The 16682-nt window shown below is 36.1% G+C and overlaps 1 protein-coding gene across 1 annotated transcript in view; it reads right to left on the reverse strand.

Moving 5' to 3' along the window:
* Positions 1-215: 215 nt before the first annotated feature.
* Positions 216-16682, reverse strand: part of LOC131039759 (scopoletin glucosyltransferase-like) — a 56951-nt gene continuing 40484 nt past the window's right edge. The window contains exon 3 of the mRNA XM_059211061.1: positions 216-359. Coding sequence (XP_059067044.1) covers positions 216-359 — 144 coding nt within the window. The remainder of the gene's footprint in view (positions 360-16682) is intronic.

The following is a 16682-nucleotide window of genomic DNA, read 5'->3' on the forward strand; positions in this document are numbered from 1 at the left end:
AAAAATTTATTAGCAAAAAAAAAAAACTTGTTCATAGAAGCGGGTTTTAGAACCCCCATGGGACCTTGGCCACGCAGGGGGCGCAGCTAATGTGTGGGCCGCGACTCTCACAGAGGCCGCAGCCTCTGTGCGGGCCACGACCCTCACAGGAGGTCGCGACTCCCTGTAAGGGCCGTGCTCCGCGCAGTGGGCCATGCCACTATGCGAGCTGCGACTCACACATCGGCCAAGGCCACTGTGTGGGCCGCGACCCCCACAGTGGGGCACCCCACTGGTGGAGCTTCATGCACCACTATGCCCGGCCTCCCCAACAAGCGCCGCCCATCCGCCATGGCCACCGTCGAGGCTTGCATTCGGCCCTACATAAATCCTCAAAAATAAATAAATATAAAACCCTAGCCCGGATATGGCTAGGGTGATAATAAGAAAATGGTAAAATTTATAAAATAGGGGTATTTTATAATGCAAAATCCCTAGCTAGGGTTTGCATGGCTTGGTTTTTATAAAGTTTGAGAAATTGTTATAGTAATTAAATATATATATATTTATATATGTACTTATATATAAAAATAAATATTTATATACACATATATGAAAATATAAATAGAAAGTTATGGAAATTAAAGAATAAAGCATATCTTTAGATTTTGATATTTATTTAGTGTTGTAGATTCTTAATAGTATATAAAATCAAGTGGGCAAACATTGATTTTAATCAACCTAAGGGTATTTCTTATAAAAAAAAATAGAGATTTAATTGACATACTTGGATATAAGTTTTGGAATTAAATCTTATGGGACATTTTTCATCATGGGCTTAATTGTACCTTAGTTAATTTAATTTGAGCACATTTTAAGTATGGATTAAAATGGATTAATTTAAGCACATTTTAATTATGGATTAAAATGGATGCTAGGAGAATAATTTTAAATAGCTTTCTAAAATCAATTAATGGCTATCCGAGATTAATTTTGCCTGCGCCAATTAATTATCTGAATTAGTTGATTTATTAAATTCGAGTAGATAATAGAACTATTCACTTAGTATTCCACATTTAATTTTATTTAAATTTTGAATATTTGAGCTAGTAGATAAAGTTAATATAAACATAGTTAAGACAAAACATGTTGTAGCATTTTATATTTATCAATTTAATGTTTTTAAAAGATATGTTTAAAAAAAAAATTATCCCGATCTTGCCCTAAATTTTGGGTATGACATAATACTTCTACGATAAGTATGTGATTACAAATTGAGGGGCCTACACTTGTAGGAAGGACAACAACCTAGATCACACTGCTCATTACAAAAGGAGTCTCAATGACTGCATAAGAATCCAGACTACAATCCGAAAGGAATAATGAACTGTAATGACAACATCTCCTATGCATGAGTATAGTTCTAGTTAAGCTCAATACTAGAGGACTTAATCCTCTTACATAAACCAAAATCAATCACAAATGATCAACCAAGTCATTTGCATGAATGATTATTACAATATTTGCTCCTATACCATCCTCTCATGATCTACAATGAGATCTTACATCATATATATACAAACCCTCGACCATAAACAATAAGGTCGACCACCAAAAAATAAATCCTATTACATAATTAAAAAACATGTTGGCCTGAGACCAAACAAATAATATCCAACCCATAAGTCATCCTAGAAACCCATCGAGAAGATCAAACAACATGATACATTAAACTGGTCCATAACCTAGATAGAACTAGACCCAATTTAGATCCACACACAGTAAAGAAATAATCCCAATGAGCCATGTCTCGAACACAATCACCATTAGCATCCCGAATCCTTACTAGAAGCCACACCAACACCACCTATGCATAATATCAAAAGATCTTTAGCAAAGCTCTGTCGATGAAACCGTCATCGAATCAGAAAACCAGGCTTACCAACATATAAGATAACATCTAATCACCAAATCAAAACCAACTAACTGAACATGAATTTGAGTAGCATGAATAGTAGATCTAAGCCAATTCCACAAGCCAAAGTATACCAGAGTATACTGGATCATCATGATCTTACGAGCCAAAAACCAAACAATGAATCAGGACCAAAAGGATTCTAGTAAAGTAGCCAAAATAGCTAGTGTTGACATCAATGCAACACATAATCAGTTCCTCCAAATGGCCAACAATCTCCCCCTTTGGCATTGATCACAACACTAGATGTGAAAAATATCCAAATGCCAAGAAATTCCAAATAAATCTCCTACACAAGAATATAGCAATGAAGTTTTGATCCATACTCTACTTGTAGATGATATCTTAGTTAAGTTCTACAAATTTTGATGAATAATGATGAACAACAAATACCCTAACTGGTACTAAGAGGGGGGGGGTTGAATTAGTATATACAAAAACTTCTCTGCAACTTATCAAGTTAAAACAATGCTAACTAGTTGTCTTCATTACTAAACTTAACCATAGCAATACCGATTAAACACATTAAGACTTCAGACAACATAAACCAATAAAATTCAACACTTCAAATACATTCAATACTTGATAACTACTTCACCCATAAACATATGCATGTGGTGTATCAAAAATACCATAACCATTAGCTTTGCATGTATAATTACTCAAACAAAGAATACTTAATCATCACATGAAAAATCCACAACTCATGACACACAGATTTTTCATGTTGAAACCCAAATGAGAAAAACCACAATGGGGATGAATACCCACAAGCTTATTTTTAACTCTTTTGAAGATCGCTCTATTAGGAGCCTTGTCTAGTTAAAGACTTTACAATAAGGTTATGCTAGGAACCGATCCTTTTAAAGATCACTCGGTTAAGGGATGGCTATATACCCTGTTAAAGGATGAAACCCTATTAAAGGTTACCTCACTAGAGGATTTAAAGAGCTCAATGAACTTGAGTCACCTGGCTAGAGGATTTACAATAAGCCTATTAAAGCTACCCAGCAAAGGGATTTTCCTTTTGTTGAAATGGTTAGAAGACAATAGGTAAAACTCTGAGCTGATAACAACACTATATACTAAGGCAGATCCTTTTCAGTTCCTCTACTCTACAATCACACTCTGCAGTTTTCACTCACTGGTCTAGCAAGTATCTCATCACTCGGATACATACACAACTTTTGCCAACGACAACAGTATCAAAACTCATCAACCTTATAGACAAGAATTAGGTCGATAACACAAACCCTAAATCATAAGCATCTTAGTTTTACAATTACAAGCGGTGAAATCCTGACCGTCCAAACACTTTTCATAGAATGAAACAATCTCAAACAAATCACAAGTCATTCTGCATCATCCATTCTTCATCACACATAGAAATCGGTAACCCATGATGCTTTCTTCTCATATCGCTAAGAAGAATGTTCATTCCTGAGGTAGACATTTAATTCTTGTGATCTTCACATGCAAGAACCTCAAGTAAATCATTCACATGCACAAACTGACATGGCATCTTGATCTTATCCTTATTTCTTAGCTAACTCATCACAGAATATCATCGGTTGCATCACACAAGCTAGATTGCCAAACCGGAAACCTTAAAGCTGAGACTATCAACCAATAGTCACACTTAGTGAAACCTTGACACCGGTTCACTATATCTCTTCATATCGGATGACCTGTACCACTTCCAAGCTTCATTTTGGTGCATACTGATGTACCTACTTGAACACATATTGATATCAATGACAACATACTTTATCACCGGTTCATCATATGCCAACAATCTCCCCCTTTGGCATTAATTGCAAGACTTAGTGTAGCATTGCAATTATAAACATCATAGACTAGTGCATCTAAAATATCTTCATCATATATCTTCTCCCCCTTTGACACCGATGCCAAAGTGGAGGCAAAAGCTGCAATGCTCCACTATGCTGCTCCCCCTATGGAGTAGCATCCATCAACACATCAATCTTAAAAGATTTGTCACTGTAATACCTGACTAATGTGGAGCACACATCTTTAGTTTACTTAATGAAGAGGCAAAACCCCTAATTCACCTCTCAAATAGGTAAATGTAGTCTTTGATAAGGGATTAGTGAATATGTCTGCTAGCTACTCCTTACTGGAAATATGTTGTAATACGACCTCTCTGTTTTAAATCTTCTCTCTCAATAAATGATACTTGAGCTCAATGTGCTTAGCTCTAGCATGCAATATCGGATTCTTGGAAATATTGGTTGCACTAGTATTATCACAAAATATACTCATTGGTTCAGATATAGGTACTTTGAAGCCATTCAATACATGCTTCATCTAGATTGCCTGAGTGTAGTTCATAAATGTTGCCACATATTTTGCTTCAACTGTAGACTAAGAAATACAGCTTTGCTTTTTGCTTGTCCAGGAGACTAGTCTTCCACCAAGAAATAATGCTCCACCAATTGTGCTCTTTCAATCATCCAAATTACTTACCCAATCTGCATTGGTAAACACTTTGAGATTAAAATCACCATTGTATGGATACCACAATCCATAGTCAACAGTCCATTTAAGGTATCTAAGAATCCTCTTTACCGCTACCAAGTGTGATTCTCTTGGACTCTTCTAAAAATGAGCTACTATGCCCACTGCATGAGCAATATCTGGTCTATTTTGCACCACATAGTGCATCTTACCAATCATTGACCGATACTCCTTCTCATTCACCAATGCTGAATCATCTTCCTTAGTCAGTTTATAGCCGGTCAGCATCGGTGTACTAACCGATTTTCTCTCCTCCATGCCAAAGGTCTTCAATACCTCTTTGACATACTTGGTCTGGGTAATAAAGATACCATCTTTCATTTGTTGAATCTATAAACCAATGAAGAACTTTATCTCTCCAATCAGAGACACCTCAAACTCTCTCTTCATTTTATTTGCAAAAGCATGACTCATTTCATCATCTCCTCCAAAGATTATATCATCTACAAATACTTCATAGATCAGAATCTGATCACCTTTAGATTTCAAGTATATGCTACTATCCTCACTTGTTCTCTAAAATGCTATTTTTACAAGGTGAGAGTGTAACCATTCATACCATTCCCTTCATGCTTGTTTCAATCCATACAGGGCCTTGTGTAATCCACACACCATGTTACTATCTTCTGATAAGGCAAACCCATCTGGTTGCTCAATATACACTTCCTCTTCTAGGATTCCATTCAAGAATGCGGACTTCACGTCCATCTGGTATACTTTGAATCCCTTAAATGCTACAAATGTAAGTAGCATTCAAACACCTTCCAATCTAGCCACTGGGGAAAAGGTTTCTCCATAGTCTTCTCCTTCTTCCTGAGCATATCCCTTGCATACAAGTCTTGCCTTATTCCTTACAATTGTGCCTTCTTCATTCAGCTTATTTCTGAAGACCCATTTGGTACCTATGACATTCCTGTGTTCTGGTTTGGGTACCAGAGACCATGTTGCATTCTTTTCTATCTGGTCTCGCTCCTCTTCATCTATAAGTGCTTCTCTGGAAGTCTTGGGCTCCAATTCAGAAACCATGCAAGATTTTTCTTTCACCTTTCTTCTTGTGAGTATCCCTGCATCTTTATCTTTATGATCTGCTTCAGATCATGATGTAGTTTCACATATCTAGGAATGACTCTAGTTGGTTCTGCTTGCTCCTCCTCTTCTTCTTCACTTCTTCTTTTGCAGCTTCTATCGGTACAAGAACACTGATGTCTCTACTTGTTTCTTTCTTAACTGATTCCCAGAAGGCTATACCCAGTTCATCTTCCACTTTCTCACTGTAGGTTTCCCAAGGCTCCTCAGGGGATTCATCAACCCTGACATTGATACTCTCAACAATTTTTTGAGTCCTATTATTGTAGCATTTGAGAGCTTTCCTCTTAGTGGAATATCATAGAAATATTCCTTCATCACATTTAGCATCAAACTTGCTTAGATTCTCACCTCTCTTGATGTAACACTTACTACCAAATACTTTAAAATAACTCACAGTGGGAGCCTTCCTTGTCCAATACTCATAAGGGGGGGTTTTAATTTTACCTTTCTTGATGAGTACCCAGTTCACAATATAGATTGTAGTGCTCATTGCTTCTCTCCAAAAAGTGTGAGCAACCTTTCCTTGGATGAGCATTGTTCTGGTTGCTTCAACTACAGTTCTGTTATTCCTTTTTTCTATGTCATTCTATTGTGGTTTCCTTGGGACAGACAATTGCCTCTTGATACCACTATCTTTATAGTACTTGTTGAATTTATCAGAAGTGAATTCACCTCCATGATAAGTTCTTAGGCATTTTATTTTTTGACCACTTTCCTTCTCTACTAATGCTCTAAAGGCTTTGAACATTGTAGATGGCTCAGACTTGTCTTTGAATAATGCGACCCACATCATTCCTGAGAAGTCATCAGTAAGAATCATGAAATACCTCTCCCTGAATACTTCTAGTTTTCATAGGACCACACAAATCGGTATACACAAGATCAAGGAAGTTTTCTGCTGAAAAAGACTTACCTTTGAAAGTCGAGGAAGACATCTTCCCAAGTTGACATTCTCAGCATAAAGTATTCTCCAGTTTGTTCAGCAAAGGAAATCCTCTTACTGCCTTGATCTTACTAGCCTTTACAATATTATCAAAGTTGATATGACAAAGACTCCTATGCCATATCCAACTGTCATCAAACTTTTCCATTAGACACTGACTAATCTTGGCATTTAGCTAAAACAAGTTACCTCAGGTCTACTTACCGATGGCAATAAGTTCACCACTCTTTCCAATTATACTGCAAATTCCACCTTTGAACTCTAGAACAAGTCCTTTATCATTTAGTTGAGCAACACTCAATAGGTTATGATTAAGACCTTCCACCTAGTAGACGTCATCTGCACTACTCTTTCCATTAAGTGAAATATATCCTTTTCCTTTTACCAAGCATGGTGCATCATTGCCAAATCTGACAACACCTCCATCATATTCTTCTAGAGACAAAACATTTCCCCGGTCACTAGTCATGTGATGAGAACAACCAGTATCAATAATCCACTAATTAGAGTTGTCAATGCGAGAGACAAGTGCTTTCTTGTCAGACACTTCTTTCTTTATAGCTACAAACATTGTGTCCTGATTCTCTTCATCCTCAGATTCTTCATCAGTAACACCTTCATCCATTGCAACAAGACAATTTCATCTATTTCCTCCTTTATACTTTCTAAACCTCTCTGGTTTATCCTTATTTTCATTTTTAGGATAGTTAATAGCTATATGTCCTATCTTATTGCAGGAAAAACATTTTAAAGGAGGCCTACCTCTGTGTTTTCCAGTGCCTTTAGGAAGTCTCTTGGCAAGAAGAGCTTCAAACTCCATCAGAATCTCTTCATCATCCATATCTCTGAATTGCCTAGATTCATAACTGATACTTACTTCTTTTCCTTTTCTGGTTGGTACAACAGATTCTCTAAAGGTTGACTCAGTCTTCTAAACACTTCCATCATAGCTATTCAATTCATATTCAGTCAATCTTGTAATGATAGAGTCTAAGGATACCTTGGTTATGTCAATAGACCTTAGCTCCTAAATAGCAGCAACTCTGATTGCATTGACTGGTAACAATGATCTCAAAACTTTACTGACAACGGTGGCATCTTCAATTGTTCCACCAGTGCTCTTGATATCTCCAACCACACTCTTCATCCTTATGCCATATTGATGAATGGTTTCATCTTCAACCATCCTCATGTCCACAAATTTTCCTCTAAGGCTCTCTTCCTTAGCTTTCTTGACATGCTCATCACCGCCATAAATAGTTTCCAATGTATCCCATATATCTTTAGGAGTGTCCTTATCTTGTACATCAATTAGCTCAATATCGGACAAACTGATAATAAGGGCTTGCATAACTTGCCCATTTTCTTGAATCTCTCATTTTTAATCATCGGTTAGAGTGCCAGTGGGGATTACATAGACATTCTCAACATAGATCCAGTGTTGAGCACCCAAACTCTTGATATATATCTTCATTTTTTCCTTCCATATTTTGAAGTTATCTCTATTGAACTTAGGACCTTCCTTCTTCATCATTAAGGCAGGATCTTTTACCTCAAGCGATTAAGCTTATATCACTGAGGACTCAGAGTTTCTTTGATACCAATTGATGAATAATGATGAACAACAAATACCCTAACTAGGTACATACAAAAATTTCTCTGCAACTTATCAAGTTAAAACAATGCTAACCAGTTGTCTTCATTATTGAACTTAGCCATGGCAATACCGGTTAAACGTACAGTAAGACTTCAGACAACATAAACTAGTAAAATACTTCAAATGCATTCAATACTTGATAAATACTTCACCCATAAACATATGCATGTGGTGTATCAACAATACCTTAACCATTAGCTCTGCATGCATAATTACTCAAACAAAGAATGCTTAATCATCACATGAAAAATGCACAACTCATGACACACAGATTTTTCACGTGGAAACCCAAATGGGGAAAACCACAGTGGGGATGAATACCCACAAGCTTGTTTTGAACTCTTTTGAAGCTCGCTTTGTTAGGAGCCTAGTCCATTTAAAGAAGTTACGATAAGGTTTTGCTAGGAACTAATCCTTTTAAAGATCACCCAGTTAAGGGATGGCTATATACCCTGTTAAAGATTACCTTGCTAGAGGATTGAAAGAGCTCAATGAACTTGAGTCAATTAGTTAGAGGATTTATAGTAAGCCTATTAAAGCTATCTAGCAAAGGGATTTTCCTTTTGTTGAAATGGTTAGAAGACAACAACTAAAACTCTGATCTGATAACCACACTATATGCTAAGGCAGAACCTTTTCAGTTCCTCTACTCTGCAATCACACTCTATAGTTTTCACTCACTGGTCTAGCAAGTATCTCATCACTTAGATACATACACAAGTTTTTTCAATGACAATAATATCAAAACTCATCGACCCTATAGACAAGAATTAGGTCGGTAACACAAACCCTAAACACTAGGCATCTTAGGTTTACAATTACAAGCAGTCCAATCCTAACCATCCAAACACTTTTCATAGAATGAAACAATCTCAGATAGATCACAAGTCTTTCCATATCGTCCATTCTTTACTGCACATAGAAATCAGTAACCCATCACGCTTTTTTCTCATACTACTAAGAAGAATGTTCATTCCCTAGGTAGACATTTAATGCAATCGATCTTCACATGCAAGATCCTCAAGAAAATCCTTCACGTGCACAAAACTGACATGGCATCTCGATCTTATCCTTATTTCTTAGCTAACTCATCACATAATATCATCGGTTGCATCACACAAGCTAGATTTCCATACCAAAAACCCTAAAGCTGATACTACCAACTGGTAGTCACACTTAGTGAAACCCTGACACCGATTCACTACATATCTTCATACCGATTGACCTGTACCGCTTCCAAGCTTCATATCGGTGTATACCAATGTACCTTCTTGAACACATATTGACATCAATAACAACATACTTTGTCACTGGTTGATCATATGCCAACAAATTTCTCCCCCTAATGTATATATCTCCTTAAGTTTTTCACATGAATATCTCCCCCCCTTTGAAATCAGTGCCAGAGATCTAACATAAATATCAAAGCAAAATCATAAACCATTGAATCACAAAACTAACTACTCCCCCTAAGTAGTAGCATCACCACATCAATCCAGAATGAATAATAGCTCTGATAATGTATACCGGACTGATGCCAAATAGCATCAATCAATTTTTTGTCAAAGGGGCAGAAACCCCTAATCTATCTCTGAGGTACTCAAATGATTCTTTAGGCAAAGTTTTAGTGAAGATGTCTACAATATGCTCTTTAGTGTTCACATAAACCAATCTAAGTTCATTTTATTCCACCTTCTCCTTCAAAAAGTTACACTTGATAGATATGTGCTTTGTCTTAGAGTGCAATACCAGATTCTTTGATATGTCAATAGCAACAAAGTTATCATAGTGAATAACTATTGATCCATTGAAATGCACTTTTATGTCCTTCAACATTTTCTCGATCCATAGAACTTGTGTACAATTAGTAGCAACAACAACATACTTGGCTTTAGCAATAGATAGAGAAGTACATGATTGTTTCTTGTTGATCCATGAAATAAATTTCTTTCCAAGAAAGAAAGCTCCACCGGAAGTACTTTTTCGGTCATCAACATCACCTTCCCAATTTGCATCTTGTAATGTCATAAAATTGTGACCCTAGCAATTTTTTACTACATTAGGGTCCTCATGCATATGAAATCGAATCCTCTAGCTTTATTAAAGATTGAAGAGTTCCCGGCTTGCGAAAACATCTTCTCCCTGGGCCTTTGCATCACTCTGTCCTAGAGACAAGGGTAAGACAGGGGTGTGGCACTACTGTACCCCCTTGGACAAGGATGTGGTACCCTTTTCCTCCCAGGACAGGGGCATGGTGCCCCTATCCCTACCCTATTTTAGGACAAGACCTTTCTAGAGCATGTCTTGTGGCTTGTGCAGTGAGTGGGAAATCCCCCCGATGTCGGCCCGTGACGAAATTCAAATCCTTCAAACATGTATTTAAGGGGGAATTTTCTCTCTCATTTGCATAAATTGAAGTTGAATCAGTTGGATAATTGGTAAATTCACAAGTGATCAAGCGTTGAAGAGTATTCAAGCATTCAAGCATTCATTTCCAGCATTGAGCATTCTCAAGTTCCCTTCAAGGCTAGGTGTTGCATTCAAGTCAACGATTCAACCATTGAAGAGGAGATTTATTTTAACATTCAATTCCACACAAGCATCTCCATCAACATTGCTACTACAACCTCCATTGAGGTGATTTACAATTCAGTGTTTCATTTACATCTACTTGCAAGTACTTTCCTTCATTACTTGGTTAATTCCAAAACTGGGATTTGACCTAAAGGCAAACCCCCAATCCCAACACATTTCCCTCTCTTTTCAAAAAAAGTTGGTTGGACCATGTGCGTTCCCGCCATGGTTGTCGGATTTTTTCCTGAAATTTTTGGGAGATTGTTATGACTGTATTTATTAGCCTAAATCTGGAAGATTGACCGATTTCATCAATTTTTGAACCCCCTAGAATCAGAAATACATTCAAAATTCAACATTGCAACTTTCAAGAAATTTTTTAAAATTAAGAGGTTAATTATAGTTTGCCCTGATTTTAAAAAATTTTGATTTTAAAATTAAGTGGTCATCACTTGGCCCTAATTTTAAAATTCCATTTTCCTTTCATTTTTGGAAATTGTGTCATCCTCTTCTCCCAACAAAGTTCAAATTGTGTAATCATTATCCTCTTAAATTTTGCATTACTCAATTTTGTAAGCTTTGTTCTACAATTCAAAATTCCAATTTTCCCTCTAGTGCATGAGTTTTACCACTATTAGTCCTACCTATCCTATCCTCATTAGACGAAGCATTAGAATTAATGCTTCCCAAGGTTTAATTACTGAGGAGATGGAGCCTAATTTGAGTGACTTCTTTAATGAGGATCATGTTATTTCTTCCAATCCTAATCATGTGCCTATTCACCCCATTGATGGATCTCATGATGAAGAAGAAGCTTTAACTAGGGTTTCTTTAGATTAAATTTCTACATTGGATAATCAATTCAATACCTTTCAATAATGGATGTCCCAAGAATACCCTAATAGTGAAGCTCTGAACCATTAATTAAAGGTCTTAAGTGCATACTTCAAATTGATAAGAATGGAATTGATATATTGTGTGGTATTGCACATAATTTTTATTCTAATGTCATGCCTATCAAGAGTTGTGCCAAAACCCTAGGTTACTCACAACCTTCAACACAAGTCAATTCCTCTATTCCTTTGACCAATCTTATGACTAGCATTCCTACTTTCACATCCAACATCATGGCTACTTCAACTCAAAATATCATTCCTACAACCATAGGTCATGGGGGAAATCCCTCCTCTTCATTTAATCCTCCATCGTTACCTATGTCTTCCATGAGTATTCCAACTATTCATCAACTAGTCAGTGTGACACAAGGGGGTAATTCCTTCAACAACTTTATTCCTTCTGTAAGTGTCCCTTTTACTACCCAATCATCACCAATGCCTACTTATCATAGAGTCCCACTACCTTATTCTCAGTCCATGCCTTCTTTCAACAACATCACACCACTATCTCAATCACCTATGTCTAAGATGAATTCTTCCACCAAAATGATAATCAACAATCTTGCCCAAACTATGTCTTCGTTACAGCAACAAATTGCTTCCATGAGTCAATCTAAGTTTAGTATGCCCTCCTTTGATGTTGCGAGCCCACTTTCTCTTGATATTGTTAAAGTCATCCCACCTAAACATGTTGAGATCTCTCAATTGGAACTCTATAATGGAAAAGGTGATGCTCTTACGCATGTCAAAATATTTCAATCCTTGTGTATTGATTTTTCTTATGATCAACGATTGCTTGCAAAATTGTTTACAAGAACACTAAGAGATAAGGCCTTACAATGGTATTTCTCTCTACCTTCTTATTCTATCACTTCCTTTCAACAACTAGCAAATGCTTTCATCCAACAATTTCAAAACAACATTGGTCCTAAAATCACTTTGACTGATTTAATGCATTGTAAGTAAGGTGTTAAAGAAAAAGTGTCTAATTTCATTGGTAGATATAAGCATTTGTGTGCTCAAATTTATTTTCATGTTCTTGATAATGATATTCAAAAAAATTTCATTTCTAGTTTCCAAAAAGATATTAGGGAAAAGCTTCTTTTGTCTAAGTTTACTTCCTTTCTACAGTTGTGTGCAACACTCCACAAAAAACAACTGGTTGTGAGTCAAATGGAGAAATCCACTCCTATGGTTCTGAGTGATAAGGGGGAGAGTGTTCAACAACCATTTTCTAAGTTCAAACCAACAAAAATCTTCATCAAGTTCAATGATCCAATCAACAACCATGCAAATGCTACAACAGGTGTGCCTCCTATTTCTAAATTTTTCCAAAGAGAAAAACAATTTTCTTCTTTGAATGAATCTTTGCATAGTATTATGTCTTAGTTATTGCATAGAAATTTTATCAAATTTCCTCCTATAAAACAAATTGATCCTTCCAAACTTGCATCTCTTTATTGATAACATTTCCTTTTTCCAATTTCATCGTCAACTTGGTCATGATAGTGAGAAATGTTTTTGCATTGAAACATAAGGTTCAAGACTTGATTGATAATAATACTATATATGTGGCAGGTGTGAATGATAAAGGGAACAAATAAGTTGCTCCTCCTAATCAAAATCTTATGATTTTCACTGATCCCTTGCCATCTTATACCTCTAATGTTATTGAGATTGTGCCTAGTTCTCTCTCTTCTGAAACACTCATTTGTCTAGCTCCAAACTTGGTTAATATGGTAGAAAGATAAGACATGCCAAAGGATCCCTGTATTATATTTAACCCTAGTGAGATCATTAGAGCACCCGATGGCCCTTTATACATAGCTGCAAAGGTTAAGGATATCCCTTATCGTGGTGCCCTGATTGACCCCTCTTGCATGGTTAAACTAAAGAGTATCTTTTTACTTTATGATTACATAAACCATTATATGATGCTTCTAATGTAGTTGTGAAGTTATTTGATGGTTTCTCTTGTCCTACCATTGGCTCTATCACCCTTCATGATGAGGTTCATGCTAAATCCATGGATGTTGACTTTGTTATCATACCTTCCTCTGAGCAATTCCATGTGAAGTTGGGCTATCCTTGGCTATATTCCATGAAGGCTATTGCCTCTCCAATCCATAAGTGTCTTAAATTTATTCACAATGGACAAATCATAACTTGAACCATAGCTTATTTCATCCATCTGAAAGAAGCCCTGATGTTCCTATTGATCTCTTCTAGCCTAAACAATTTCAATCTCTTTCATCAAAGAGTTATGCTCTTTTTCAATCTTATAAAAAATGAAAGAATGATATGATCTTATCATTAAGTCAATTTAGATTTCCAACAATTGAAATTCCTATTATTCTTCAAGATGAAGTTCTTCCCCTCTCAGATAGAACTAATCTCCCTACTAAGGAAAATTTTCCACCTACTCCTATGGACATGACTTTACCTTCTCTTAAGAAGAATGCCAATATTCTTCCTAAGGTTAGACCTATACCTCCTCCTCATGATGGACTTGGTCTCCTTCCTACACCTAATATCCCTCCTTTCTATGGCACAGTTCCACCTCCTTCCTCTTATCAAGAGAAGGAGCTTGCTCCTCCCATTGTTCAACCAAATATACCTCAGCCTAAACCTTCCACTATAAAGGAGACAACCATTCCTCCTTCTTCAATTGATCCTCCTTCTTCTCAGCCTTCCACTAAGACTCAATGGAATTTTTGTGTGAGAAAACACCGACGGAGATGCCGTGTTCAATCTCATGAAGTTATCCCTCAAACTACTCAGTGTCCTTAGAATCTAGCAGTTGACATGATTCCCTTTTCTCCTAAGCAAGATGTTCAACCTACATCTCCAAATCATAAGTTGCATAAAACATATGATGGTTTTATTCCTATTCATGTTCTTGCTCCTCTTTCTCTAAACTTTGATGAAGAAATGGGTGAAAATGTTATTCATAATAGCAATATAACTCCTAATGCTTATGATAGTGAGTATGAGTATGTTGATGTGGACAAACATTTATCAGATGAGTTTTCATAAACCCTAATCCTAGCTCCTAGAATTGAACAAAGTGACTTACAACATGAACATAGTCCTTGTTTAGATCTTATGATAGCTCCATCTGCTACACTCAATATTGCTCCTCTGGCATGTTGCTCGCCTTCCCGAAATAGTGATCAACAAGATTGGGAGGTGGATGTTGTGTTAGATTAGCGATATGAGCACTGTAGATCTTTCTCTCTCCTTTCTTTCTCTTTTGTGACCATTCTTCTATATGTATCCCTATTCTTCTATTGTTCCCTTAATGTCTACTTGGGGACAATGCAAAGAACTGAGATCTTTTCTTGGTCTCTTTCGTGTTGACTAAAAAGACATCCTCTCTTCCCTTTCTTCTAAGGTAGTGTCCTTCTTTGGGGAATGAATATTATTATATGCATATACATACATGATAAAAATGAGTTATCATACAACATACTAACCTTAAGGAAAGTGACACTACCTCATGTTTTATGTTCATTATCCTTGGGTTTATACCTTGATTGGGGGCTAAATCCTTCCAATAACGTGCTCCTTCTTCTCTCTCTCTTGGGTATATCCTACCTTAAAGAAATTTCTACCAATAAGGCATGTGTGATCACTTTAATGTGGGGGCATACACTCCACTCATACTTTCCTTCTTGTGATACTTAGAATTACTTAGTGAACTTTCCTTTGCTTTGTAATCTTTTTGTACGTTAGGAAATAGGAAATCATCACAAAACAAGATAAACGTAATAGCTCAATCACAAATGCATTCATTGCAATGAATCTATCCTAAGACACATTCAATAGAGACATGAAATAAAAAGAATTCAAAAGCAAAGACATATGCAAACCAATAGCAGATTTGAATGCTCCTTCATGCGGCTCCATTGTTCTTCTTTCCTCTTCAAATGGTTTGGTTGTGGATCTCACCTACAAGTGCACACGCATGATTGAATGCAAGATTGACATTGATTGTTGATCAAGAGTACTAGAAGTTTGATAGTCTGATTACCAATTATTAATTAAGGGATTTGATTGAAGAAATTCATCCAATTTATAGAAGAATTGGAGAGAAGACAAGATTAGCATGATTCAATTCAAATGGAAATTGCAAATCAATTATGTCAATTATGACAAATTATGACAAATTATGCACTTTCTATGCAAAATTTGTTGATTGATAATTTATGACAAATTATGACAAACTTCTATGTCAAAATTGATTGATTGTCAATTATGATAAATTTATGACAAATTGACATGTCATTTCCATGAATTTAGGAGAGAAATAGGAGGAAATTGAAATTAGGAATTAGAAAATTTAAGAAATTAGAGAATGAGGAATTTAGGAATTAGGTAAATTAATTAATAATTTGTCATTTATTAATTAATTCACAAAGAGGAATAACTAGCCAATTAAATGAACATTTAATTGCAATGAGAAGACTTAGGATAAATAAACAATTTATTAATCCCAAAGGGAGAAATGACAAATAAGGTTAAATGATTAAATCATGAAACCCTAGAAGATGAATTAGGTCTTGATGAAAGATAATTGACTTGATCATGATTTGATTTTGGATTGATAAATGACCAATGTGATAAATGATTTGATTGAGAAAATATGCCAATTGACGAGGAACAATGACAAATTGATCCAAATTGACATATTTGAGACAGACAATGATCGATGACAAATCGATCGCAAAATGACAAGATCGAACAAGATGACAAGAGTTGATGATAAATAGATTGCAAAATGACAGGATTGAAAATGACCACGATCAATGACGAATTGATCGCAAAATGACAAGACCGAACATGACAACGACCGATGACAAATTGATCATTAAACGACAAGATTGAAAACGATAAGGATTGATGATAAATCGATCGCCAGATGACAAGATTGATAAGAGGACAACGATTGATGACAAATTGATCACAAGATTGACAGGAGGACAAAACCCTAATTAGGATTGACGATGTCCAAAATAATGACAAATTAGC

This window comes from Cryptomeria japonica, chromosome 1, assembly GCF_030272615.1.
Source record: "Cryptomeria japonica chromosome 1, Sugi_1.0, whole genome shotgun sequence".
Lineage (NCBI taxonomy): Eukaryota > Viridiplantae > Streptophyta > Pinopsida > Cupressales > Cupressaceae > Cryptomeria > Cryptomeria japonica.